This window comes from Meriones unguiculatus, chromosome 1, assembly GCF_030254825.1.
Source record: "Meriones unguiculatus strain TT.TT164.6M chromosome 1, Bangor_MerUng_6.1, whole genome shotgun sequence".
NCBI lineage: Eukaryota > Metazoa > Chordata > Mammalia > Rodentia > Muridae > Meriones > Meriones unguiculatus.
Window position 1 is genome coordinate 184,167,013 of NC_083349.1, and position 26,785 is coordinate 184,193,797.

The 26,785-nt window shown below is 48.5% G+C and overlaps 1 protein-coding gene across 3 annotated transcripts in view; it reads right to left on the reverse strand.

The window, feature by feature from the left end:
- Window positions 1-1,206: 1,206 nt before the first annotated feature.
- The window catches only part of Zbtb16 (zinc finger and BTB domain containing 16), a 180,912-nt gene continuing 155,333 nt past the window's right edge, over window positions 1,207-26,785 (reverse strand). For all 3 annotated transcript variants that reach the window (XM_060373310.1, XM_060373313.1, XM_060373316.1), the window contains 3 exons: window positions 13,643-13,813; window positions 8,900-9,067; window positions 1,207-6,621 (listed from right to left, as the gene is read on the reverse strand). In XM_060373310.1, the coding sequence (XP_060229293.1) occupies window positions 6,392-6,621; window positions 8,900-9,067; window positions 13,643-13,813 (569 nt within the window). In that variant the 3' untranslated portion in view covers window positions 1,207-6,391. The remainder of the gene's footprint in view (window positions 6,622-8,899; window positions 9,068-13,642; window positions 13,814-26,785) is intronic.

Genomic DNA, 26,785 nt, shown 5'->3' on the forward strand with positions numbered 1-26,785 from the left:
GGAAGTGTTGTGTTGAGACAATGCTTAGGCTTGCCTCACTGTCGGGAAGACAGGAGATCGTGCCTCCAGCCTGGGAAAAGCAGCCTGCTTTGGTAGCTGATCTGGACATGGCAAGATCACCGAGTACCAGCTGCACGATACTGAGCTGTAGCCACACTTTGAAACACGTGACAACCCCGCTAGTGCTGCTTCCTGAGTTCCCAGTGCATAAACTGTCAGTCATGCAAGAGTTTTATTGAATGAAAAATGTCACTAAGTACACTGTTCCAAGGTCAAATGACATTCATATATTTAACACTACTTCTTAACACCTGATCCCCCTTCCCTGAAAGCAAAGTACCGGATACCAAGCCTGATGACCAGAGTTTAATTTGAAGGATTCACATGGTAAATGAAGAGAACTGACTCCCAAAAGTTATATTCTGGGATGGAGAGATGGCTCTGTAGTTAAAAGCAGTCACTGCTCTTGCTGAGGACCCAGACCCTCTCAGCACCCATGTGGTGGCTCACAGCCATTTCTAACTCTGGTTCCAGGGGATCTGAGGACCTCTTCTCACCTCAGAGGCAGGTGCCAGGCACACAAATGGTGCACATACATACATGCAGAAAAAAACACTCAGACACAAGATCAAATAATACAACTTTTTAAGAGTTGTCTTTTGACCTCTATACACACGCTTGGCATGTGTACACACATACAATAAAAATACAACAAAAATTTCCAAAGGCAAAAATGGGAACCTGAAAAATGCCTCAGTGGGTAAAGATGCTTGCTGGCAGGCCTCATGACCTGAGTTCAATCCTTGGGTATGTGGCTTGTGAATGTAGCATTAAAGCATCACGTGAAAAGGCTGAGTATCGGGGCTGCTGAGATGCCACCAAGGGTTTGAGGGTGACCCCCGGAACCCACACTGTGGAAGGAGACACTGACTTCTACAAGTTGTACTCTGACCTCCACATCTGCACCACGGCCTTGTTCACGTGTCCACACGTGCGCATGCACACAGACACGTCGTAACGATGCAAAGGAAATCAAGACTTAAGGTTAACACAGTGGGTTTTTTTTCCTTCATCTCCAAGACAGAAATCTCTGTTCCTTTAGAGTGCTCCCACTCAAAACAGGAGAGAAAGGGGCGGGACACTTTTTTGTTTGTATGTGTGTGTTTTTTGTTTTGTTTTGTTTTGTTTTAAAAAGGACACTTGGAGCCAGAGACAACTGAATTAACTTTATTCTCTTCTAACTGCAGATTCAAGGTATACAACTGAACATCGCTATTTTTTTCTTATGAGACTTATAAATAAAAATACAAAAAATGTTCACTACAAAAAAATCTACTGTTAGTAGGATGTAAAAAATATTCTCTTTGCTATAGAAGGCACAAACTTCACTTAGTGACACATGGAGAAAAAAACCTGCAGCAGTAACTTCGTTTGTTTTTTTCTTTTTCTTTTTTTTTTTTTTTTAAACCTTGTCAGAAACACTGAAGTTACAAAGAAACGCATCAATCTACACGAAACGAAGGCAGGATAAGCGGGCAACGGGAGCACACTTCGAGTGGACGAGAAAGAAGCTGCAATCTGGACTGGAGGAGAGTGAGGCAAGGGGAGGGAGAGATGGGGCTAATGAGGGAGGGGGACCTGAGGGAGGTGTGGGGTGGGTGAGGAAGAGAGAGGAAGGGGGAGGAGAGACAAGGGTGGGGAGAGTGATTTGTACAACAACAAAAAGAACCAATAAAATTGAAGAAACGAAATTGGGCGACCTCCTAGATTAGGCTAAGCGGAGGTGCTGAGGTAGACATTAACTAGAACATTGATGAATTAAAAACACTATTCTGTGATACAAAGCAATTGGACTGGCACTTGTGCTCTCACAACATCAGACAAAAAAAAAAAAAACCAAAAAACAAACAAACAAACAAAAAAACTTAACACCCAAACCAAAAGGCTTAGTTTTGCTTGGTCCAGCAGGGCCATGAGGCCCTCAGTGCTATAACTTACATACATATATATATATATTTATCTTTATATATAGGGCGATGGCATGGTGCATCATGACGGTTCTTCACCTTACGAGGATTCATGCATAACACTATGTGAACAAATACTATGATACACGTGGGGACGAGGGACCCTGTCTGCAAAGTGGGCCACCCAGGAGCAGAGGACTCAGAGCTGCTAGCAGGCAGGCTTGCTGGGGCTTTCACTCCTTTCTCCTCACTCCTTCCCCGGATCCTGTCTGTTCTGTCTGTCCTATACCCTTCTCTTGGGCATCTCCCTCTCTCTCTCTCTCTCATTTCTCCCCTACCCATTAGTTCTGCTGTTTGTCCTCCTACTGGCATCTCCAGATAAGTGCAGCCACAGTAGCCAAGCCAGAAGTCCCAGGAGAGGAAACTGGATGGAAGGGGGTGAGATAGCAAACAGGGAAAAGTAAACCAACAGAACCTTAGCTCTTTATGAATCTGTCTCACATTGTCAGTGTCCACCCTAGTCTGGCTTGCCAGGGGATTGACCAAAAGTCTACCCACTCCACTTCCCCCACCATGCCCCAAGATCAAAAGTGCTTCCTGCTCCCTCTCCTCTAAGAAGGGACTCCGGCCCTCTCATCCCAGTTGCATCCATCCCACCTGGAAGCGTACCATACACTTGTAACAATTTGCAGCAGTTTTTTTCTCTCTCTTTCAACATGGAAAAAGTGTTCAGGCACAAAGATTTAAATAAGCCCACATGGCATCCCTGGATGTACTGAATCACTGGGTTCCCCCAGCCTTCCAACCCACCCTTGTACCCCAGATCTGCCTTTCTCTTCTTCACATAAAGCAACCAAGCAGCAATGACATTTTTCTATTTTATATCTCTTGCTATAACTCTCTTTCTATATATATATATATATATATATATATATTTGTTTATCCTATATACACATAGGATTTTAATGCTTTAAATGAGCAAAGGAGTGAGCAGGGGAGAAGCACTGAGGGTAGGGTCAGCATCAGGGGAGTCATTCGTAGATGCTGGGCAGCAGTAAGCAGCTTGGATTTGCTAGGTGGGAGGTCACCGAGCTGATAAGGCAGCAACAAGTAGGGGTTCCAGGGTTCTTTAAGAACACAGCCAAAGGCAGAGGTGTGACGAACCAGAAGGCCCAAAGAGGAGTGGAGCAAATATAGTTCAAGCTTCCCTGGGAAGGACAGTGCCTCCACCCTCTGGCCTCCCCAACTCCGGATGCTGCAGAAGACTTCCCAACAGCCTCCTACCTGCCCAGTGGCCATCAACCCAGCAGAGATGGCCCTGGCAACTTTAAAACCATTTCCTCTTTGTGAGCGGGAAGCTGGGGGAGAGGCATGGTGGAACATCTTTTGGGGTCTGGGCTGCAAAGGAAACAAAAGGAAGATGTCCCTTCTAAGCTGTCTCTGCTCCCACTAGGATCTCCAGAACCCTCAGGGACAGACAGGGCAGGTAGGTGCTGAGTGAGTACCAACCAACAGTGAGACAGCAGCACAGACAATACAGTGTGACCTCACCTACACACATACACACACACACAAATTTTGCTGTTGATGGTGATGAACTTTTTTTAAACTTTTTCTCCTTTTAAATCTTTTCCCTCCCTATTCACACTATAAAAGGAAAGAGCAAGATCCTGTAGAACTTAAGAAGAACTAACAAATACTACAAAAATATTACAGTTTGCAAAGATCAGCTCAGCCCTCTCAAGCTTTTATGATTGGGCAGGGGTGGTGGCAGGATGAATGGGAGGGGCTGAGAAGGAAGAGACCAGGCAGTTCTATGGAATATTTGGATATTTTCCCTCTGCCACTAATCTTGAATAACATCTTACTGTTAAAAATACTGTTTTCTGAGATTTATAGATCCCCTGAAGGTCAACAGTTCCCATTTTATCCCCCTGGACTGAAGGAGGGAGCCATAGTGCACAATGATTTTTAAAGACAGCTCTTCCCTAAAAAGATTGTTATTCCACATCATAAGCATGACAACTGTTCTGGTCACATACCTCAAGTTTAAACTTTTTTTTTTTCCTTTCCAATGCACTAAATCATCACTATAGTTCTAACACAGTGCCCTCTGCTCCTTACCATCCCTAGTTCACACTGGGGAGTCAAGCATCCCCCAAGCCATACCCTCCCAACACACAATTTTTAAGGCCTTCAGATATGGTGGATGAGATTGAAGGGGGAAATGGGAGGGATGGGGGCGTGGCCGAGGGACAGGGGGAGGGGCTATAGCAGTGTCCCTTCCCTCGGACTTTCTGTTACATTTTACAATCCTTTATCCCTACCAACTGCTTCCCTAAACCACTTTTTAAAATCTAAGATCAAAACATAGCCATGACTCTCTCACAAAAAAGAGGAGAGAAAAACAACAATATATCTTCAACATAAAGCACGAAAGAAATGAAAGGGGTGGTGGGGTCCATCCCAAAGCAAAAGGGATTATTGCAAATGTGCTTTCCAAAACTCAGGGTGGGGGAGGCTGCAGGGTGGGAACAGGCAGAAATGAAGAAGGGACAAAAGGCTGGACAAACAGAAGAGGTAGCGTTTAGAGAAACAATGCCCCACCCAGCACAACACAACCAAGCTGGTCCGCTCCTCTCACACACACACCAGCCGTGAAAACTCTGGCTGTGGTAACAGCAGAGGTGTGGACCATGTGGTTGTGTAGATCTTAGTAACAGGACCCCTCAAGCCTAACCAGCCCAGACTAAGGCCACTGGGGCTTTTCAAGCTGAGCTGAAGCTGGGCACTGGTGATCTAAGTCCTGGACTGCGCCTACAGTGACACTATGGGGATGGTGAGAACCCGGTCATCATTCTCTCCATTCTCACCACCTTCCTCAGTCCTCCTGGACTTCCATTCAGATCCTGAGTGGTCCACTTTTTCCTATAGCTTCCACCCAGAGAAGCGGAGGGCCTCTACCAGGTCAAGTTCAAAACCAACTATTAACTTACGCTAGAACAGGAAACTACACCCTCCCCTTTCCTCCAATAGAGACCCACCACACATATACCCAAAAAGGTGGGGAGGAGATAAGGGACTGAAAAGCTCATGAGGTCACACACACACACACACACACAAAAAAAAAAAAAAAAAAAAAAAAAAAAAAAAAAAAAAAAAGAAAGAAAAGAAAAGAGAGAGAGAAACTGAGGTAATTCAAGTACAATGTGCTAAAAGCAAACATAACAAGAGGCCAAAGCGCCATCAGCTCCTCCCCATGCTCCCTGGGGCCTGAGGGGCCTGTGCCAGGAATTCGGTGCTAACCTCCAGATCTGGGGTTTTCCCTGTGCTTAAAGGACCCCTGCGTGATAGCAACGTCTTCCTGTCTTCCCCTGGCCAATCCTCCCACCCTGCTCAGGCATCAAGCATATCCACTCCCATCTGCAAGTAAAGTTCACCCGCAGGAGGGCACCCAACTCCTTATCTTGGACAATGGGACCTTTCAATAGGATGATGGGATTCCTTCCCAGAGGGGCTAAATTGGGGTTGCAGGGATGTGCGCTTGTTGGATGGAATATATTTAGTTGGTTTTTGTTTTGTTTTGTTTCCATTTTGCAAGCAGAAAGCAGCTCAGCGGGCGGGGATCTTGCTCATGAGGGAGTTTGGCTGGGGTACAGTGCCTAGTTTATTTTGTTCTGTGTTCTCTGAAAGCTAAGAGAAGGAAGGAAGGAAGGAAGGGGTTTTGGAATCAGACACAGCTTTCCCCAGGAGAAACCTAAGTAATATATAGTCCAGATCCACACAGGGCATGAGCCCCTTGTGACCAGAGAACAGCCATTAAGCAGGTGTAAGAAGCTGAAGAACGAGAAGCGCCACAAGGCTCTGAGACCTTGAGGGGCACCAGATGTAGCAGGGCAGAGCAGAAAGCCTTTCCCTTCTCAGTCTACCACCGGTATGCCAGAGCTGCCACTCTGAGCATCAATGAGGGATCCTTTACCATCTCCAGCTTCCCTCTCTGCTCCCCTCCCACCCTCTTCAGAGGAGGGGAAGGAAGGAGTCAGGGCAGAGGCCCTCAGCTGACCTGAGGACCTCACACCTGCTTCTTGGTCTCCATTTTTGGACACAAAAGGAAGGTCTGGGTTTTGGAGAGGAGAAAAATATGCCACTGTGTGAATGAGCAAAACCACCCCATCCCACCCAAGAGAACCAAGGAGGGCTGAGACCTTCAGGGGGAGGGGCAGCAGTATGACAGCCAGATCACCTGAGCCCCAGAAGGAATCCAAGGCCAAATAACTACCAGGTTTCCTTCTCCTTCTCTCTGTTTCTTTTCTATTTCCCTTTTCTTTCTGATTTCTTTTCTCCACAGTCTTTACTCTTTATCTCGCTCTAGCTTGTCTTTGCTGCCTCCTGCTGCTGCTCTACCATGTGTGTGGGTCCCCGGGTCACACATAACACAGGTAGAGGTACGTCTTCTCTATCCTCCAGTCAGGCGGGATCTCCTCAGGCTTGTGGCCCTTCATGTGCTTCTGCATGGAGGAGAGGCTGGGGCAGTATTCCGTGCAGATGGTGCACTGGTAGGGAGAGGCACCGTTGTGCGTTCTCAGGTGCTTGATCATGGCCGAGTAGTCTCGGGAGCGCTGGTGGCAGAGTTTGCACTCAAAGGGCTTCTCACCTGTGGAAGAAACAATATAGGACGGGGGAATGTGAGGACCAGAAGGACCTTGTGCTGTCCTTGGGCTTGTTGGAGAGCACCCATCCTTCCAGCCCTGCAGTCTGCAACAGAACTTCCCAAGATGACGGCTGGACCATCCAATATGGCAGCCACTGGTCACACTGGGATATCGGTCTGGTTACTGGGGTAACTTCACTTCTACTTTACTTTCTTACTGTTGTAAACAGGCTAATGGGGTTAGTAACTGGAGGGTGGTCCGCGCAGCTCTGACCCCTGGTCTTACTATTTTTAGGCAGGGTGCTTCTCTTCTAATTAAGGAAACTATGCTATAATAGGAGATAGTAAGCCCATGAAACCCTCCCTCCAGGATGCTTTTACATAACAAAGCTCACCCACAGGGAACAGGAGAATGGGTGAGGTCCCTTCAGAGCTACAGCTGGTGAGGAGAGAAAGGGGAAACCCAAGAAACCAATCCTTCAAACACACTAGGGCTATCTGGGAACATCCTCTGGACTTTTGTCTACCAGTCTAGGACTGACAGGGAGGAAAACACAGAGAACCTAGCAGTGTACAATGACACCCTAGTCGGCTATCCAGACCTCCCTTCCACTGGAGTCCCCTGGAGCTGAGCAGAGATGTAAGGGAACCTTGTTTCAATACAGTAATTAACTGGTCAGCCATCTCGCTATCGATACTCCTCCGTGCTGAGGACCCAGCAAATAATGAAGTAATGAACAGCCAAAGTGATCTAACTATCGATCAGCTATTTACAATAGTCACTGTCGATGCATTTAATGATCTGCCCACTGGGTCACATCCCACAACAAGGGACTGAGGAAACCCCGAGACTCTGGGATATCCCTTGAGTCACTCACGTTGATAGCAATGAGCTCCCCATCCTCTGCTGTGGCTTTAAAGCAGGAGGCAAAAAAACAGAGCTCAGGCAGGAAGACAAGGCTCTGAGAACAGCTCTGCCTTCTACTGCTGCTAGCTGGCAGCCCCTCCCCAGCCTATTCTCTCCCGTAAGGTCACACATCCTCCTCTGGACTGGGTGCTGTCCCCACTGATCAGAGAGGGCATCTTCCTTTGTTCTGTTTCACCCTCAGCCTCACATGAAATGCTACCTTCCCCCACAACTTGCAGACTACGCGGGGTTGGGGGGCAGTACTTAACAACCAGCTCTCCAAAGACACATAGCTCTACTGCTATGTGCTCAATACTCCCACCGGAGCCCATCTTAAGCAACTGAGGTGATGTCACTGAACTTGAAATGGGAAAGAAATAGGCGAAGAAATAGGCTTTCTGGTTAAGTAGAGGCCAGGTCTAGGCCTCTACTGCCTCTAAACCCCATCCACCTGTCTGTCCTCGGACCCCAATAAAGACAGGGACTCACATTTCTATATAAAAAGGAATGTGGAAGCACTCTGACATGGTGGAACTTTCTACTATTAAATACATTCGCTCCTTTCATTTCAGAACAGACCAGAACTAATGCCTCAATTTCCTGACCCTTATCATAACTTCATGTCCTCTGATTATGCCTCCAACCATGAATGGAGCAAAATGAAACCACTCAAATTTCACTTTTCACTAATCTGGCCAACTTAACTGTAATTTAGGACTTTGAATAAGCATCACATTGCCTGGCACTCCTGAACGGGTTTTTGGTATGATTGCTTCGGGGGACTGACTGGGCCTAGGAGATGCTGCTGCAATTGATTACAGTTATCTGCCACAATTGATTATTAATGCCTGCCTTGGCCTTGAGAGGGGGGTCATGGTGCTCAGATTACCATAGTATCTCTTTAAAAAAAAATTTTTTTTAAATGCTGAGTGGTGGAGGCACAAGCCTTTAAATCCCAGCATCCGGGAGGCAGAGCCAAATGGATCTCTGTGAGTTTGAGACCAGCCTGGTTTACAGAGCAAGTTCCAGGACATCCAAGGGCTACACAGAGAGGCCCTGTTTCAAAAACCTAAACACACATTTTACTGTGCACATATGCGCACGACCATGATGCCTTCTGAGGCTAGAAGAAGGTATCAGATCTGTAGTTACAGATGATTATGGGCTACCCAGTGTGAGTGCTGAGAATCAGACTGGTCCTCTGGAAGAACAAGAAGCGCTCTTAAAACAACTGAGCCATCTTTCCGGTCCCTCTCATCTCTCAATAGACCCTCAGCTCTCTGGCAGAGCCTTGAAACACAATTATGTGGGCAGATAACCACCTGCTGCCAGTCACCACCAGGTCCTAGTGCTAGCCCCAGGGCGCCCTCATACCTGTGTGAACCCTGTAGTGCGTCTCCAGCTGGTGCTTGAGGCTGAACTTCTTGCCACAGCCATTGCATTCATAGGGCTTCTCCCCCGTGTGGATGCGCTTGTGGCTCTTGAGTGTGCTCTCGTCCCGGAAGCAGCTGCCGCAGAACTCACACTCATATGGGTGGTCACCTGTGAGAACAACGGGCCGCACGGTCATCCGTGGGTAACGGACAGGCCCAGGAAAAGAAAGCCTCCTTGGCCCAGCAAAGAACAGCAGGCCCCCGTGAGGATGGAGTAGAGCTGGGGGCTTCGAGACCTGGCCGTACACGACCTCTTTTTCCCTTTTCTCTGATTCAGGGCCAAGGGCCATTCTAGCCTGGCTTCCCCTCCAACTTGGGAAAGTTTCTCTTCGTTCCCCAGATGGCACCTGCTCTTTCTCCTACTGTACCCGTTCTTTCGACTTCTTTCCCCAAGCATCCCTCAAGGCCCTGCTCATCCATCACCCCCATTTGGATGCTTCTCTTTAGTTCCCAGGCAGACTAAGCCTCATTTTTTCCCTCTGTCCCCCAAAAGAATAATACTGAACACTTTTGGTCTTTTTATTAATAGAATACGATTTTTAAATGAGCTCTTGCCCATTTAAATGCCCCTATTTGCTGTATTCTCACTGCTATGCTCAGAGCTTCATGGGCATCGTGTCACATGGCCATGAACACTATCTGATATGCTTATCTTACTAATGGGGAAAAAGAGAGTTGCCTAGAGACACTGTTCCAAGGTCACCTAAGCTAGGCTGGGCCTTCGCCTCTATCCTGGTTCTGAGGTCTGGATACTGGGCACTTACCACATGGCCAAATGACACACTGTATTGTACTGACTGACAGGGCCACCAAGAAGTACCTCCAGGGTATGAATCGACTCTTTCCCACCCTATGCCTTCAGTGCTCACCCAGGAATGACTCAGAACCAACTCTGAGGGAATTCTGGGTATGGGGCTGGGTATGGCCAGTCCTCAATCTAGAATCATGCCACTCAGTTTACCATTCTCTTCCTGGGACCCTCTCCTTTCAATCCCTGTGGGCTGAGGGGGCGGGAGTGGGGTTAACCACCTTGCATTTTTGTAACGGAGGTGTCAAGCTTGGGGAATGAAAGGTGAGGTCTTGAGCTACTTATTTATTACAGGAGTGAAGGCGCAGACAATAAAGATAGATTGATCACCCCAGACTTTGTTCATGAATATTTAAATATCGCTGATTCGTCTTGTCACTGTAATTACAATTTCTCTGGGCTGCATCTCCAACAACCACAGTTTATGGTAAAGAATGGCCCACTGTATTTCACTTGTCCCTCTGCAGATGTGCGAGCCTGCCAACCGTGTAATGTCCTCTGCATTTCATACATTCTCTTCAGCTGCTGAAGGCTTAAGTCATCCACAATGACCTACGTTTTTTCATTATCCCCATGTCAAACTGTGCTCGTGCCTGGGCATAAATTGTCCTTCTCCTTATAGACTCGCATGCCTGTGCCTTCACTTCCTCTTTAAAATGATATTTTATTCTCTCTGCCATCTCCCCTCCGTGGGCCACTAACCAAACGTCCCTCTTCCTGAATGCAGGCCCCTACACCCACATAAATTCTCATGTTTTCTGAGGCTCTGTGGGGAGTGGTTGTTGGGATCTGCTCACTGGCAGACTCTCTTCATGGGGTGAAAGAGGTACAAAAAGCATAGAAGGCACAGGGGTGTGTGGGGCTCCATGAAAGAAACTCAAAGAGAAGAGCCATCCTCTATTCACTTCCTACTACCCAAGGGGCACTGTCCTGCCTCAGAGACATGGCTGGCCAATGATGTGGACATGGACTGAGTCCTGTAGTCCAGGACTGGGGAAGCCAACCCATGTCTCTCATTACCAGAGGTGTACCAAGAACCTGTTTCCGTCCTCATCAAGGCCAAGAGGCTAGCCCTCACTGACACAGGCGCTGACTGACTATATGTCTCCCACAATGAAAGGCAGCCTGTGTATGAGACTCTCTCTCTCTCTCTCTCTCCCCCTCTGTCTCTGTCTGCACACGTGGCCCCGTCTGGTCTTTTCCAGCTCCCCCTCCTTCCTGAATCGGCAACGATTACGACTTTAATCAAAGATTCAGTATCCTCATTAAGATATAAATAAATAAATAAAACAAGGGCCATGTGAGACTTCAGCTGAAGCCGGTAATTAAAACGTACATCGGCAGTCACCCAGCCCCCTCATGGGAAGAGGGGGTGGCGGCGGTGAGGGAGGGCTGGCTGGCTGCGTGTGCCTCTGGCTTCCAGAGGGGGGCCCTAAGAGTTTAAAAACAGCAGAGGGGTTTGTTTGATCAGATTTTTTATGAATTTAATTATGAAGTGGATCACATGTTAAATGAGTTTAAACAGGAACTCTCTTGAGTCTGCCCAGGGAAAGAATAAAAAGCATTCAGAGGATGAAAAAGAAAAAAAAAAAAAAAAAAAAGAAGAAGAATGACAAGTTACCATGACACTCACTCCCACCCGACCCAGGTTTTACAGCTCAGCGGCCACCAGACCTACAACCTTCTCCCTGAGAGCTCATGTCAGGCGGGCCATAATGTACATAAAACTGGCGACAAAAGTCAAAATCCAATTTGTGGTATGTTGATTAACTCTGCAGACGTGTTAATGAGCTTGACATTAAGTGCAGGACAAACGAGACTAATTAGAGGCCCTCTGGCCTGCCCAGGGCACCTGTGACCCTCCTTCTTTCCCAGTTTGTCATTACCTAGTGGCTTCCTTAGCTCCGGCCAACCCCAATGTCATCCTTCCCACCCTAGCCCTAGCCCCTGGGCTCCTCAGAGCCCTTCCTTTCGGCCCCTCCCTCCAGCACAGCTGAGAGTTTATTATATGATGAGCCATGTGAATCAAGGATCCATCAATGCCAAGAGCACGGCTGGACTAACGTACCAAACACAGCTGCTGATGCTAAACACGGGCCCCAGAAGCAAATGGGCCAAGAACAACGGAATATTAATGAGGCATTGTGTCCGGGGTGTACCAGAGCCTGTGCTGGGCTGGTGTGAAAATCAATGAGTGCTTGAGTGTGTGTGTGCACAGGGGGCACACATGTCTGTGTTTCTCGAACAAGCAAGGGTTTCTCACATACTCTGACCTTGCTGGAGCTCTGGAGCTTGGCTGACCCACGGTGGAGCAGGACCGACATGTAGGCTAACTGAACTCTGAGAAGGTGACACGGGCAGAGTAGGTTGCGTCCTGGGTGGACTTAGTAAGGCCTGAATCATTCATGCCATGTGTAGTCAAGTGACTTGAGCCAATGGCACATTTCGAAGTGGCTGAAAGAGGCTGGCCATCTTCCCTAAGACTGAACCTGGGGATCCTTTGAGGGAGACCTTGATGGGATGGCATATACATCTTACAGGGAGATCCCTATGCAGACACTGTGGAGAAAGTTGAGCATGCCCCTTTCTCTCCAGTCCCTCTTGCTGGACCTCACCCAGCAAGACCTCCTCCTTTCTACTGAGCAGCCTGAGGCAGTTCTAAGCATATGGTGAGCCTTTCACATTTGGTAATGAGATGGCATTGTGTTCCTCTGACTAGGATGGTATGCAGAACCCAGAGCCAAGACAGGCTCCTTGGTGAGAATGCCGGCAACTGGCAGGACAGTCCAGCTCAGCCCTGAAAATACAGCTCCCTCTTTATTCATCAGAGCCTGTTACCCATGTAAGGATCATACTCTACCCCTCAGCTAGGAAAAGGTTCTTATGAATGAGAAGTTCTTTTAACCCTCTGTGAAGCATGCAGGGCCATTTATGCTCTTTCTAGTAGGCCTGTGAATGTATCTGCTACATCCTTACATAAGAGACATGATCCTAGCTCTCCCACAAAACCAGGTTAGGAATGCGAATGCGAGCTCACATGCACTCACTTCATAAATTAACATTCTTTCAGTCAGGGACAGTAGAGATGATCCCATTTTGTTTTAGCGCAAAGAAAGTAGTTAAGTCATCTACTCCTCCTCTGCTAGAAAAAGACCTTCACGGTCCTCTGAAATAGGTATCCTATCCTCTAAAGTGAGAGGGTGGTGGCAGGGATAAACCAGGACTGGGTAACCCTGTCTTTCACCACATCATGTGAACTGGCTGAGCAGGGCTATCTCATGGCTTATTGCTCAAATACTCTCATTGTCTTTCCTAGGCAACACTAAAGCCTATGTCTCTGTCCTGAAGGTAGGATAAGTTCTTCCATATGCCCTCTAGAGCCCTGAGCTGGCTTCAGCTATTCCTGAATGAATTGGGGTAGTGGTGGAATTGTAATAGAGTTAGGGCAGTTTTTCTCAAAATGCGATTTGTCCCCTACCCCAGTCCAACTCCCCACCCCCACATCAGAATCCCTTGAGATATAGAACCCACCCTGGACTACTGGTCAAAGTTCCCGACGGTAGACCTCAAAGTGTGATTTTAAAAAAATGAGTATTTTCTGTGCTGTGTCTGGTGGGGACAGACAGTCTACAGGTGCAGATGTGGGTGGTGGATTGGGACAGCTGTCAACATTTAAATGCTCCATGAGAGCCCTTCTGTGTCCAACTTGAAGGAGAGAATGGCTGAAAATTCCTCAACCTGAAACCCCTACACACACACACACACACACACACACACACACACACACACACTGGCGTGCCACATTTATTCTTTTGGAGGTTAAGCCCAGCTCTAAGCTCCAGGAATGTCTCCCACCCCTCCCCTGGAGCAGCCTACCTGTGTGTGAACGAAGGTGGCGTTTGAGAGCGGTGTGGCTGGGAAAGGTGCGGTTGCATTCACTGCAGATATAGCTGCGCACACCCGCGTGGACCTCCATGTGCTGCTGGAGTGCGCTCTGTGCCTGGAAGCGCTTCCCGCACAGCAGGCAGAAGACAGCCATGTCCGTGCCTGCGGGAGAGAGCATTGGGAGAGCCTCAGCAAGGCAGAGACACAACGCCAGATTCTGCTCCCCTGAAGGCTGGAGTAAGACCCAGAACTGCCCCTAGACATCCTCAACTCCACACTCAAGGTCAAGCCCAGGGGCAGCCCAGGCCATGCAATGCTGGCTGAGCACCTGGAAAAAAACACGCCAACAGGTGCCTTGCCTCCACGAAACCTACAGGCTAATGGAGAAAAGACACGAAACCACGTGGATGGGAAAGCAGCTACATTTCTGCAAATGTCTTGAGTGCAGTGCAGGAGAAGGCGGGTGGGTAAGAACCTGTAACCACAGAGGAGTCTGAGGCAGCAGTGTGAAGACGGGGTAGACTCTCTGAGAACCAACAATAACTCGGATCATATGGGCCGGCCATTACTGTGTCATAACTCATTTAAAACCACACACTTCATATGGGTAGAGGGAGCATGGGGTACTAACTGGCCCCAATTTCCAGAGAGTTCGTAGTTGGGAGCAGCAAAAGACTTACTCATTTCTTTCCTGAAGGCTTCTTTTGGTTGTTTGTTTGGTTGTGTTTTTTTTTTTTTGTTTGTTTGTTTCTTCCTCCTGGAACAGGGTTCTCTGTGTAGCCCTGGCTGTCCTGAAACTCACTCTGTAGGCCAGGCTGGCCTTGAACTCAAAGATCAGCCTGCCTCTGCCTCTCCAGTCCTGGGATTAAAGGCATGAGCCACCACCACCAGTGACCACATTCTTATAACCACTTTCCCATTTAGGAAATCAAGAATCTCGAGAGCCACTTCACGCCAAAAATAGTGTTATGACACTCCCTACAATGAGCCAATGAAGAGCACAGTCCTCCACAGTTCCTGCTCTACTCTCAATACCGCCCAGCGCACAGTACATCAAGGGAACATTCAAGAGGATGGAGCAAAGTCTGTGAACACTCAGGGATGGCAAAACCAGGTGGAGGAGGATGACCAATCCTAACTATAGAAGCAGGAAGAAGGTGAGGAGGGGGCTAAAGAAGAGCTGGAGGTCAGGTCATGTGAGGTCCTGACCAGCCAGCCATGCTACAAGCTCTGGGTTTCATCAAGACCAACGGGATTTCAAATCAGTGAATCATGTGAGATATTCATTCAGTTCTACCCTATCCCTTGGTTGGCTGGCCCAGTAGCCTAGGTGCCCTACTGAACCCCATAAGGACAGGCCACTAGTCACCAACATCTTCCTGATGTCACTGTGGGCCAACAGCCTTCCAGCTGCAGTCTCGGCTCATAGCTCCTTGCCAGCCATTTTTGGATTCCATTTCCCTAAGAACATTAGCTCCCCAAACAAGCCCACATGCTTTTCTCTGTCTCTCTCTTTCTCTCTGCTGTTATCTGGGCAGCACTGCCTGTGCTCAGTCCCACAACGCTGTCCCTTGTGTGAGGGATACCAACAGAAAAGGTGATCAGGTGTGTTGGTCAAGTCCAAAGTGGAAGGAATGTCAGAGCGTTTGGGCTACTGAAAGGCTTGGGCTGCTCGGCGTGGCATGAGGAAGCTTCCAGGAGCAGGTGAGGGAGGAAGAGAAGGGACAGTGGTGGTTCAGAAGAGCTGTGCTGTCTCCCTGACAAGCAACGGCAATGACAAACGGGAGGTCTGGTTCTTGCCTCCTCAGGACCACACATGGCTGGGTTTGGAATAAAAGGCAAGGACCACCACTCATCACCACCACCCACTCTCTTCTCCCAACTACCCACTGGCGCCTCTCTCTGCAGATACTAAAGTCTAGCTACCTGCAGCCATGCAGGAGGGCTGCACGGAGGAAGAACACCCACTTTCCTCCCAATGTTTGAAAGCAGAAGGAAATAAGGAGCGTAAAGGAAAAAAAAAGCCATTTCAGCTAGGTGCTTTATCTGCAGTCATCTCAATTTAAAGCTTGCATCCCTACAGGGCAGGCATTCTAGCCACCTTCTTACAAAGGGAAAAACAGAGATTAAACAACTTGCCTAAGGTCACACAGAGAGGAAAGAGGCACATCTGGAACGCGTCTTGGTCTCTTTGATTCTAGAAATCACGGCCTGAACCCCATCTATTTTGATTTTTTAGTATCTGTATATGTGTGTGTTGTACCTCCGTAGGGTGTACGTGTGGGAGGGGGTGATTGGAGGACAGTGGATGACATCAGGACGGCTCTCCACCTATTCTATTAAGGCAGGATCTTTCATTGAACCTTGAAGTTTTGGCTAGACTAGCTGGCCAGCGAGCAATGGGATTAGCCTGTCCTCACATACTGCATTGGGATCACGGGAACACACAGCCATGCCTCGTTGTTCTGTTGGCACTGGGCATCCAAGTGCACATCAATCACTTTACCCGGCTGAGCAACCCCTAGTTTCTGAACCCCATTTTGGACGCATCTGTCTGTCTGGGCTTCCCCCAGAAGAAACACAGTCAAGGCAGTAATAAGCAAGCACCAAAGCATGCTGGAGTCACTCCAGCCATAGCCCAGGAAGCACAGACAGAGGCTGGTCATCAGGCACAGCTGTCTAAAGCTTTCCAAACACAAGCCCCACAGGAAGGTGCCAGTACGTTCTCTGGGAGAGATCTCAGGGACTCAGCTTCATCCACTGGAGGAGGACATGCTGGGAGCAATAGTCTGCCTGAGCAGTCATGGCTGCCAGCACTGACAATGAGTCCTCCAAGTGTCCAGTCCAGCTTGCCAAGCAAGAGCAGAGTCCACCTACAACATGTTCTAATGCACAGCACAGCCGTTCCCGCTTCTTCAGACTGAGGGTTCTCGGCACCTGCACCAGCTTTACCCTGAACTCTACCCCACAGAAAGGCCAGGTGTTCAAACAGCTGCCTTAAATCAGCTCAAGGGAGCAGGCTTCCTGAACAGCCTTTACCAGCCAAGGCTTCCTATTCTGAGATTCCCAGTATGGACTAAGAGGTTGAATAAATGGCACCTATGAAGGACACCCTGAAAAGTTGCCACTGAGCAGTGTAGACTGAGTCTCCTGTGGCATCCTGTCCCCTTGCTGTTCTCAAGATGCTCGGAAGCTGCACTAGCGGGCTACCTCCACCTCACAGAATGGCCTGAACTTGCTTTGTGTCCATTTACCGCTCTTACTCCATTACCAAATGACCAGGAAAAGGTTGAGATGGGGCAGAGGATTTGGACACCAAGCCTGGGATGTAGGGTGGGGGAGCAGTGGTCAAGAAATACCACCCACAGCATAAATAAGACAAGGGTGACTCTGAGCGAGTCTCAGAGGAGATTTTGAGTTCAGCTCTGAGAAATGGAGTGCACCTGAGAAGCCAGAAATGGGGCACTCACTTGCGGTTAAGGACACACTGCAAATGGATTTCAGAGTGGGTAGCATAGAGGATGGAGACAAGCCAGGACATCTGGGGAGGTCAGATTACAGAGGACCACATGTGCCAGGGAAGACAGCACGGATAACATCCTACAGGCAAAACAGGGCTAGAGGACTGTAAAGGTCTCCGTGTTTGTGTCTCCTCCCTCACTGCAAAAATGAGTATGTTAAAATCATTATCCTCAAGGTGATGGTATTAGTAGGTCGAGGCTTTACAAAGTCTTTTATTACAAGGGTGGAGCCCTCCTCAACAAGATGAGTGCCCTTATCAAAAAGATCCCTTATCCTAGTCAGAACACAGGACACAGTAAGAAGTCTGTAGTCTGCAACTAGGAAGAAGGACCTCCTGAGGGCCCAGCCATGTTGGAATCCATACTTCAGACTGCCCAGCCTTTAGGACTATGATACATTCATTTCTAGAGATTAATCATCCAGTCTACAGTCACATGTTAGAGCAACTCAAACTGACTGAAGACAGATGCAAGTGTCCAACAGCCTGGTAGACAGTGCCTCTGTGCATAGCCAAGGTGTGGGTGGCTGCAAGTGGCTGGAAGCAGGGAGAGAATTAATGGCTGTTTTGCTACTACAGAAAGAAGATAGAGACAAGATGATGTCAGAGGCTTTGTGGACAGGAAGAAAGCAGGAACTGGGCTCTAGTGGGGAAAAGTAAAAATCCCAAATGGCCAGGCCTGCACCCTGTTGACAGGCTTAAGATTCTATTATTATCAGTTAAAAAGAAATATTATGACCCCAGTACTCTCTGTCTCCTTCCTGAGATCTCACACAAGCACAATGTTGCACCTTGGTCACTTAGCCACCAACTGAGACTCAGGGCACCAGTGCTGTGTGTGTGTGAAAGAGAAGACAGCTTAGAGGTTCTGTATCTACTTTCCCTATACTTTTTTCCTTGAAAAAAAAAAAAAAAAACCAACAGTCACAGTGAAAGAAAAGGAAAACCAGGAAAGGATTGAAGAGTGAATGAGACACAAGAAAAACCATCAGCGTGTGCAAGTTAAAAATCTAAAGACTAGATGTGACTTATTAAACAATTTGCTGTCGTTTCTGCCCAGCTGATTGTTTGCATGTATGATGAGTCAGTGCCGATTCTATTACACTGGGAGATTAAGCAAATAAATGCTAGCTTTTGGAAACACATTAAAATGTGGGGCTATGGAAATAAAATTATCTAGAAAATTGTATTAGCAATTCATTAGCTGCAGTGAGATCTGTGGCAGGGCAAGGGACCCACTGCACTAGCACACTCTGCTCCCTGCAATGACTGAGCTCCACCCTCCACTGAAGTAACAATCAGAATCAGAGCTAGTTCCTCCCAACAGGACAGAGGTGGACTCCCATGGTTTGAAGAAATCATGGTCAACGGGATGGAGAGAGGAAAAAGGAGCAGAGTCCGGTTCTGCCATTTCGGTTGCCTTGGGATCTTTTATGTAAGCCATTTAACTTCCCTGGATTGGAGTGTGTCCATCCTTTTCCATATTGCTATGGTTGCTTAGAACAACAAACGAGAACCCCACTTGAGAAGTCTTCACAGAGTGGTTTGTTGTAGAGTTAATGCCAGCCCAAATGATGCCTTCCTCTAAACTAGGAAAGCCTGTCACCTTCCTCTGATAGACAGCAGATCCTCATTGTTGGCTAGTGAGAAAGCTAGATTTTAATCTCCACCTCTCCCTCAGCCAGACAGCCTTGTGCAGTGAACAACCTGGATGGTGACTCCTGGAAGCCCTGCACAATGAACAAACATATGTTGCTTTATTGACTCTGGGTTGCCTCTTCCAGGAAGCTGGCCCTAGCAATGGCATCTTGGATGACTTGTACTATTTAGGACTTGGTGCCAAGGACACCATCATCCTCTGAGCACTCATTGTTACAGCACATAAAACCCTTTATTGCATTTACTTTTGACTTTCAATTCTGCCTACTTAAGCTACCAAAGCAGGAGCCAGAATAGCTATCTTATCTCCCCTAAAACATAGCACAGGGGCTAACGCAAGCAGGCCCTCAAAAAATGTATGCTGCAATGACAATACAGATGGGACTTTGGGATGATGACAACAGTGTATGCAGGGTGGGTGGTAGTCAGTAGGTCATGGTACAGAGATAGACAGCTTGGGCTGGTGAGAGCTCAGAACTAAGCCTAGAAACAAGGCCACTGCAAAGAATCTCCCACACAATCCCGTATCTCCATGGCAATCACTAATGCCAGGTGACACACAGGTGCTGAACTCACTGGCTCTGTGTATTGGACAGTTTTATGTGAACATGACACAAGCTAGGGTCATTAGAGAGGAGGGAACCTCAAGTGAAAAAAAAATGCCTCCATAAGATAAGACTATAGGCAAGACTGTAGAGCATTTTCTTAATTCGTGATTGATGTGGGTGGGGCTGTGCCTGGCCTGGAGGTCCTGGGTGCTATAAGAAAGCAGGCTGAGCAAGCCATGGTGGCAAGCCAGTAAGCAGCACTCCTCCATGGCCTGTGCATCATCTCCTGCCTCCAGGCTCCTTTCCTGCTTGAGTTCCTGCTCTCACTGCTTTTCATGATGAACATTATATGGAACTGTGAGTGAAACAAACCCTTTTCCCCCCAAGTTGCTTTGGTCATGGTGTTTCATCATAGCAATAGTAACCCCGACTAAGACACCACCTACCACACCACTACACCACTGTCTGAGCTCTGCTGCTTGGAAACGAAAACTCAGAACATCGAAGGATCAGCCACTCCATACCGTATGGGGAAACAGGGCGAAAGCCCCACTTCTGGCCCAGGATGACTGCACCTGACCTTGTGATCCTGACACAGGAAATTACTGTCCAAGCTGTAGGTGCTGACTGGGTCAGAACCCCCCACCCCCACCCCATGACATTTGGTTGGGCCTTACTGCCCAACCTGGAGCTGATGTGAAGTGGTGGAAACTTTAAGGTGGTCCCTAGGAAGGAGGTTTTCAGCTCATTGTGGAGTGCCCTTGAGGGATGATGCTTCCAACCTGGCTGTCCCTCTCACTGCCTGGCCAGGAGGTGAGGGGATCTGGTCCTTCTCATGCTCACTGTCGGGAATGCAACCTCACATCACAGGCCTAAGGCCAACAAGGGACCACGAGCTGGAGCTTTCAGAACTGTGAGCAAAACAAACCCTTTCCGTCCTCAAGTTCCTGCTTTCTGTTGTTTGTTGCAGTAATCGAAAGCTGACCAACCCAGTGCCTGACTCAAGCTTCTGTACTGAAGACACAGAATTCCTAATCAACCTGCTGCTTCTACCATTCACTTCCTAAGGTAACGGACTACACTGCAGAGTATATAAAGGCTGCAAATGCACTGTTCTCCACCAGCTTCAAACTTCAGTTATGAGTCAGACACAAAACTCAGCCTCGGCAGAAGAAGACAATTACTTCATCAGAAAAGAGACCCAACAGGCCCCCACCCTGGTATTTCTGGAGAGTGGGATGATGTGGCTTGGTCTAGACTCCACAAGTACTTGTCCAAAGGGGATCTGAACTAAGAAGAGGAAACGGCAAGGGTGAATTTGGAATGTGGGTTGAGGAAACACGGGCAGGCCCCATGCAAATGCCTGTGACCTGTGTGTGTAAATCCTACTGAGGTAGAAAAGAAGGGGGAAAGTGAGGGGACATGGGAAGAGGCAGGACTCTCTGCTCATGAATCTCAACTCATGAATCTAGTTAGTCTCTTGCCGGCTAAGAGTCAATAGTTCTAGCACAGAGGCTGGAAAGATGGCTTTGTGGTTAACAGCACTTGTTCGTCTTGCAGAGGACCTAGATTTGGTCCTCAGCATTTGTGCGGTGGTTCACACCCATCTCTAAGTGCGGTTCCAGGAGATTTGACATCCTCCTCTAGCCCCCACAGTCAGTAGGCACACATGGGATGAACCTACACACGCACAGACAAACATACACACACAGTATTTTTTTAAAGAAGGAAGAACTGTAGCACAATTTGGGGTTAATGTTGCCCCGCCTGGTGTCTAATTCCTTTTATACGACTCACAGCTCCACATAGTTCATCAAGTCAGACCCATTCGTAAGTTGTATGACCAGCTGCGGCCTTTCTCCTTTCCCAACTACAAACCAGCAATTTTCGAGGAGTCTCTCAAGCAAGATTAGAAACTCCATTTACAGTGAAAGACATGTCCAAACTCCCTTGTGAGGCTTTTGTGACCCATGGCTTCACCTTACCAGATTTTAATCCTGTCCAGTACACCTCAGAAATCACCCTGCAATCTCATCTGTGGGGCACTGCCATATCATAACCTCAGAAGATACCAAAATCACATACACCATTAAAATGTCTAAGCTCAATTTCCTCCTGAGATGGGTAGGTAGGTTTTTTTCCCCAAGCATTTATTTCTCTTTCCATTAACTCTCAGACATAAATCTATGTTAAAACCCTTTCTTAAGAAACTCCAACCCCACTTCACACCGACTCATCCTGAAATTCTTGTCTGCAGTACAGTTGAAACTCTTGGCTCTGAGAAGAGCCGAGAATGCTGCAGACGGCAGCATGGAGCCGTGCCAAGCCACTATCTCAGGCGACAGCGAGCCACACCATGTCCCCCAAAGCAGCACAGCCAGTCTGGGGTGTCACACGGGTACAACGTACAGGTTCCTGATTCAAAGGCAAGTTTAATTTTAGCAAAAATTGGGGAGAAAGCCAGGCCAGGGTGGAACAGGAGGCAGGAGGGATGACACAGAACCCTGGGCCTTTATCTTGTCCAGGTGATGATGGGGTCTGAAATTGTAAGACACAAAAGCCTCATGTTTACACCTGTGCCATTTCCATGCCAATTAGTTCTTGAATGGAAAGGAAGGAGCTTGATCGGAGGGGCACGCAGCTGGCAAAGGTGCTCAGGTGGTACACGTTCTCGGAGCAAGGCTCTTATTATCTCCCTCGACAAGCAGTTCCTTAATCAGAGGATCAGAGGAAACTAAATATACTTCCATTTCTTTTGGTAAGCAGGCTGGGACTGCTCCACATGGGGTGTGCATGTAGTGTGTGTGTGTGTTGTGAACACAGATGGGTTTCTGATGTCCAAATCCACGCAGCAAGGAACAGCCATCTCTCCTACTACCCCGAGCAGCTGCCTTCCAGGATGGGAACGAATATCAAATTGGGGCTAGGTAAAAACCTCAATTTAAACTGCAAACACCTCCATTCCTTTCTTCTAATCCTGCGGGCAGGTCTCTCCACTGCTGCTGACCCCCAGGGAATTATCTTTCCTAAGTTGCCAAAGCCATCAATTAAATCGTTACCTCTACTCTTCCTTCCCCCGGCTTTCTCTTCCGCGACATGGATGTGGCTCTAGGTTGTTGTTGAAGAAGATACAGAGATGATCACCCACTGTGCCAGAGGCAGATACAGGCAGCACAACTGACTCACACTGCATCTTAAGAACCTGAAAAAGCCTAGGGGTGTGGTTGCAGGGGGTAGCAGGAAGAAGACAAATGCCCAGACCCTCACATCTGCAGAACATCTCTTTGACTACCCTGAGCCATCACTGGACTTAGAAAACCACTGGAGGAAGGCCCACAAGCCATCCATTCACATCTCCTCTGATTTCTCTTTGGGTGTTAAGTGGCAGGATCCCTTGCCAAAAAGAATCCAGTGCCCCCAGCTGAAGCACATCTCTGCCCGCCTGACCCTTCGGTAAAGTCAGCTGCCGGCAAGGCAGAGCTCAGTCCCACTCACCCACTTTCTGCCAGTGACTGCTCACCCAGCAGGCTGAGAAAACGCCCTGAAAGCCTTGCCTCTGCCCGAGTTAGCGTCGAGCTCCTGCAGAGGCGTTTGTCTGCCAGAGTCACCGCTGGTTCACATTTTCCCAAACGCACCCACGAAACCCAAACCTTAGCCTCTAGCCTTCCTGTCCCTTTGGACCTTGTCGATCTCCAGTCTCAAGTCCTCACTTTCTCTTTCAAGGATCGGTTTCTTCTTATCTCTTCAGAACCTTAGGAGGTACCTACACATTCCCGTAACCCTCCATCATTTTTATGATGGGAAGGAGGAATGTTAGGGTTTGGTATTGTCAGAGGAATAGGAATTCCTCAATGAGTAACACAAAGGGAGAACAGGCAGCGGATTGAGATTTGTTTTAAAACTAAGCAACGGGCAGGGTGAGTGGCTGCATTTTTCAAAACATACCCCAGTGTCAGCCTCGTGGGGAATGCGGCTGCTTCCTCGGGCTGTGGCAGCTAGGAGAGCCTGCTGCCTCCCGGAAACTGTATATTTGTTTAGCAGTGAGCCCAGACACAAGCGCATTTCATTACCCGGCACCTCCAGCTACAGTAAACAAATTTGTCAGCTCACTAGCTCATTAAGGTGCGCCCCGGACACTCGGGATTTATTGAGACCTGCACAATAAAAGTAACATGAATGGATTTACTAATTTTGTCAATCACTCCAACAAACCAGCCCAAAAGGGGGAGCAAATGTGGGAGGGGTGGAGAAGAAAGGAAGGGAGGTAAAGGAAAGGTGGGAGGAGGGGGTGTTGGCTTGCAAGAGAGAATAAATGAAGGGGTGACAGTGGGACCAGACCTGTTCTTTGCCGTCAGCCAATATGGGCAGCCCACTGAATATCCACCAGGTCTCCTTTCCTAGGGTGTGGGGACCCCGGCAGAGATGCCAAAGGAAAATGACATCACACACTCTGGTTTCCTGTGGGTTACTCCGAATCTCTCAACTGCACGTAAGACTCAGAACTCTGTGAACTTGAGGATGAGAAGGCACTTGCCCAGAAAGGACAGCCTCAGCAGCCTCCCAAGGAGCTGTTGCCTCTTGCATTTTGTTCAACCTGCCCCTGGACTCTTGGCTTCCCAGGCTACTTGCTGGACCCTTTGCAGACATTCCAAAATGAACTTAAAACCTCTACAGTCAGAGCTGGAAGGGGGTATGAGAAGGAGGGGGGTGGTGGTCAGGATGGAAAGTAAATCCGGAGAGGTATGCAGCCCTCTGGTCTGTAACTTTCAAAATGACAGCAGGACCGGGGCAAAGGTCAGGGAGTCCGAGGCCTTAAGCACCTCAGCCAGCTGTGGCGGGGAAGCCTGGAGCCCACAGGACGCCTGCCTGTATAAATCAACAGTAAGCAGGGCCTGCTGGAGATCGGGGACAATGGGCCCACACGGGGTTGGGAAGAGGGACAATGGTGCCTGGCCAGTGCGCAGGCCCGGAACAAATGTGCCCTGGCACCACAGGGGCCCCCATTTGTGAAACTAATTGGCCCACGATTGAAAAACTGGACCGATTTCAACAGCCCTGGGAGGAAAAGCAGGCAGCCCACAAGAGCCTCACCTAGCCCGGCGGGGGGCCAGCCCTGTGGGTGTGAGGCGAGGCCTTCGTTCAGCCAGGGTTGACCTAGTCAGGCTTAGGGAAGAGTGGTATGGAATCTGGTGCTGGTAGGTGTCATGTCAACTTCTCCCAAAGCCTGCAGGAAAAACTGACCTTCCATTTCCCTCCCGGGCCTGTTCTACTGAGGCATAGCTTCAAGGTGAGAGATACTATCAACTCTCTGGGTTTCCTGAACCTCAGAGCCCTTATAGCCCTCATCTTGACCAGGTCAGTTCCTCCCTAAGTCCATCTCCCTTGCTGGTCTTCAGGTCTGTGGCCTCTATGGATAGTGGGTGACCTGTTGCTCTCTGCAGAGCTGCCTGGAGACTATGAGAAAACAGGGTCACTTGGAGCCAAATTCATCTGGTTTTGGGGATGTCTGGGAACAGAGGCTCCAGAAGTGTGTGACAAGGAGTCAGGAAGGCATAAGACAGGCCAGGCCTTTGTCCCTCCTGTGACCTTCATCAGCAGACTCCCCACTGAAGAGGCTACAGAACAGAAAGAAAGCAGTGGCAGCTTCACTGAGAAGACCTGCCTGGCTCAAGGGCTCACAGTGAGCTCCTGGCTAGATACCTTAAGCTCCTCATGGGGACAATGAGGGGAAAATTAAAGACCCTTGAAGAATTTGTCTATCTCTAATATCCAATATTCTAGGCCCATGGAGGACAGTCTGAGTGCCTTCAGAGGTTCAGCAGGCTTCAGTGGGAACCACTGTCACAAGCTGACAGTCACAGGTAAGGCAGACAAAGTACCTGACATTGACTAGGTTCGGCTAGGCGCCAATCCAGATCTTAAGCATCCCCAAGGACCCTGTGAGATGGGAGTTCCTAGCAAGAGAGAAGGAAGCAAGGCCTTGGGGGACCACTCCCAGAGATCTAGTGAGCTACTCCTAGGACAGACCATGTATGCTGGGGATAGGACCCCTTGAGCCCTGTCTGAGTCAGGCAAGGGCTCTTTTGATGGGGTGAGAATGCAGCAAAGCAGAGACAGAGAGTGCCACATCCCAGCATTAAGATGATAGCAAAGTGCGTGGAATGCACACAGACAGCAGGGTTAATGGGCCCCTCTGAATTGAGTGGCTTGTGTTCTTAGCCAGGTCCCAAAGCACAGTGGGTCCCTACATTCTGAGTGGAGCAGAGCCCAGCAGAGAGATGGAGCTTCCAGCTAAAGATGGGACCAGTTTCCACACTGCTGTAGAAAACATTCCCAGGTAGTTCTTCAAGTACACAAGGCATTTTCCATGGAGGCCATTTCTTTAGTATCCATAGAATCACCAGAGGCCCCCAGAAAGGGTTATGGGGCCCAGAAGTAGAATCTTTGAGGGGGGACAACTTACCTGGGCACAAAAACCAAGTATAAGAAAGGTGTACAGGACAAAACAAAGCTCCAGAGAACAGCATAGAGCGGAGAGGGGACAGGGGAGACAGGAACTAGAAATAAGAGAAATACTGATTGGTTTGGAGCATTTACAATATCTGACAAACACTGGCAGTGAAAAGAAAAAAAAATCCCCTGTAAATAAACAAAACCAAAAAAAAAAAATCAAGAGAAGGAGATGTATTCATTTTACTGACATTTTAATGGTTCCTCTCCTTCTCCCCCAGAAGATGATTACAAATTAAGCAGCATTTAAATGCTTTTTACTGTCAACAATTAAAAAGAGGACTGTAGGCCCGAGAGCATGGCGGGCCATTCATTCCCACGGTAACCAGGCTATCAGAGACACCCGTGAGGCTTCTTGTACTGTAAGGCACACAATGGCCCGAAAGGGAAAAGTGTATGTGTTAATGTTGCAGGACATTCAAAAGCAAATGAACACATATAAAGCTCCAGGCACAAAGACAGACACCGACAGTGAGGGCAGAGCGGATGAAACCCGGACCCAAAGTCTCAGAACTGGCAGAGTTTAAGTGTGGCCTGATTACACCCCACTCAATATGTCAGCATTTAATTCTTGTGGCACGTGTGCACGGGCTTGTGTGTGTGTGTACATGTGTGTGTGTGCATGTAAGAAACAGCGACAGACACTGGTCTGCTTGCTCTCCTAAAACCAGGAACAAATAAGCCTGAGAGCACTCGGGCACACCCACCCCGCTATAACTGCAGCAGGTCCTGATCTGCCAGACCACACATGTTAGATGCCTGGTGACCCTTACCTCACTCTGTTCAGAGTGAAGGATGTCTGTCATTGCGGCACGAGTCAAAATAACTCATTTATATTGATGGCAAATCTCTCCCGTTGCCACTCAACCCACAGTAACCCAAGGAATGGCCAACCTC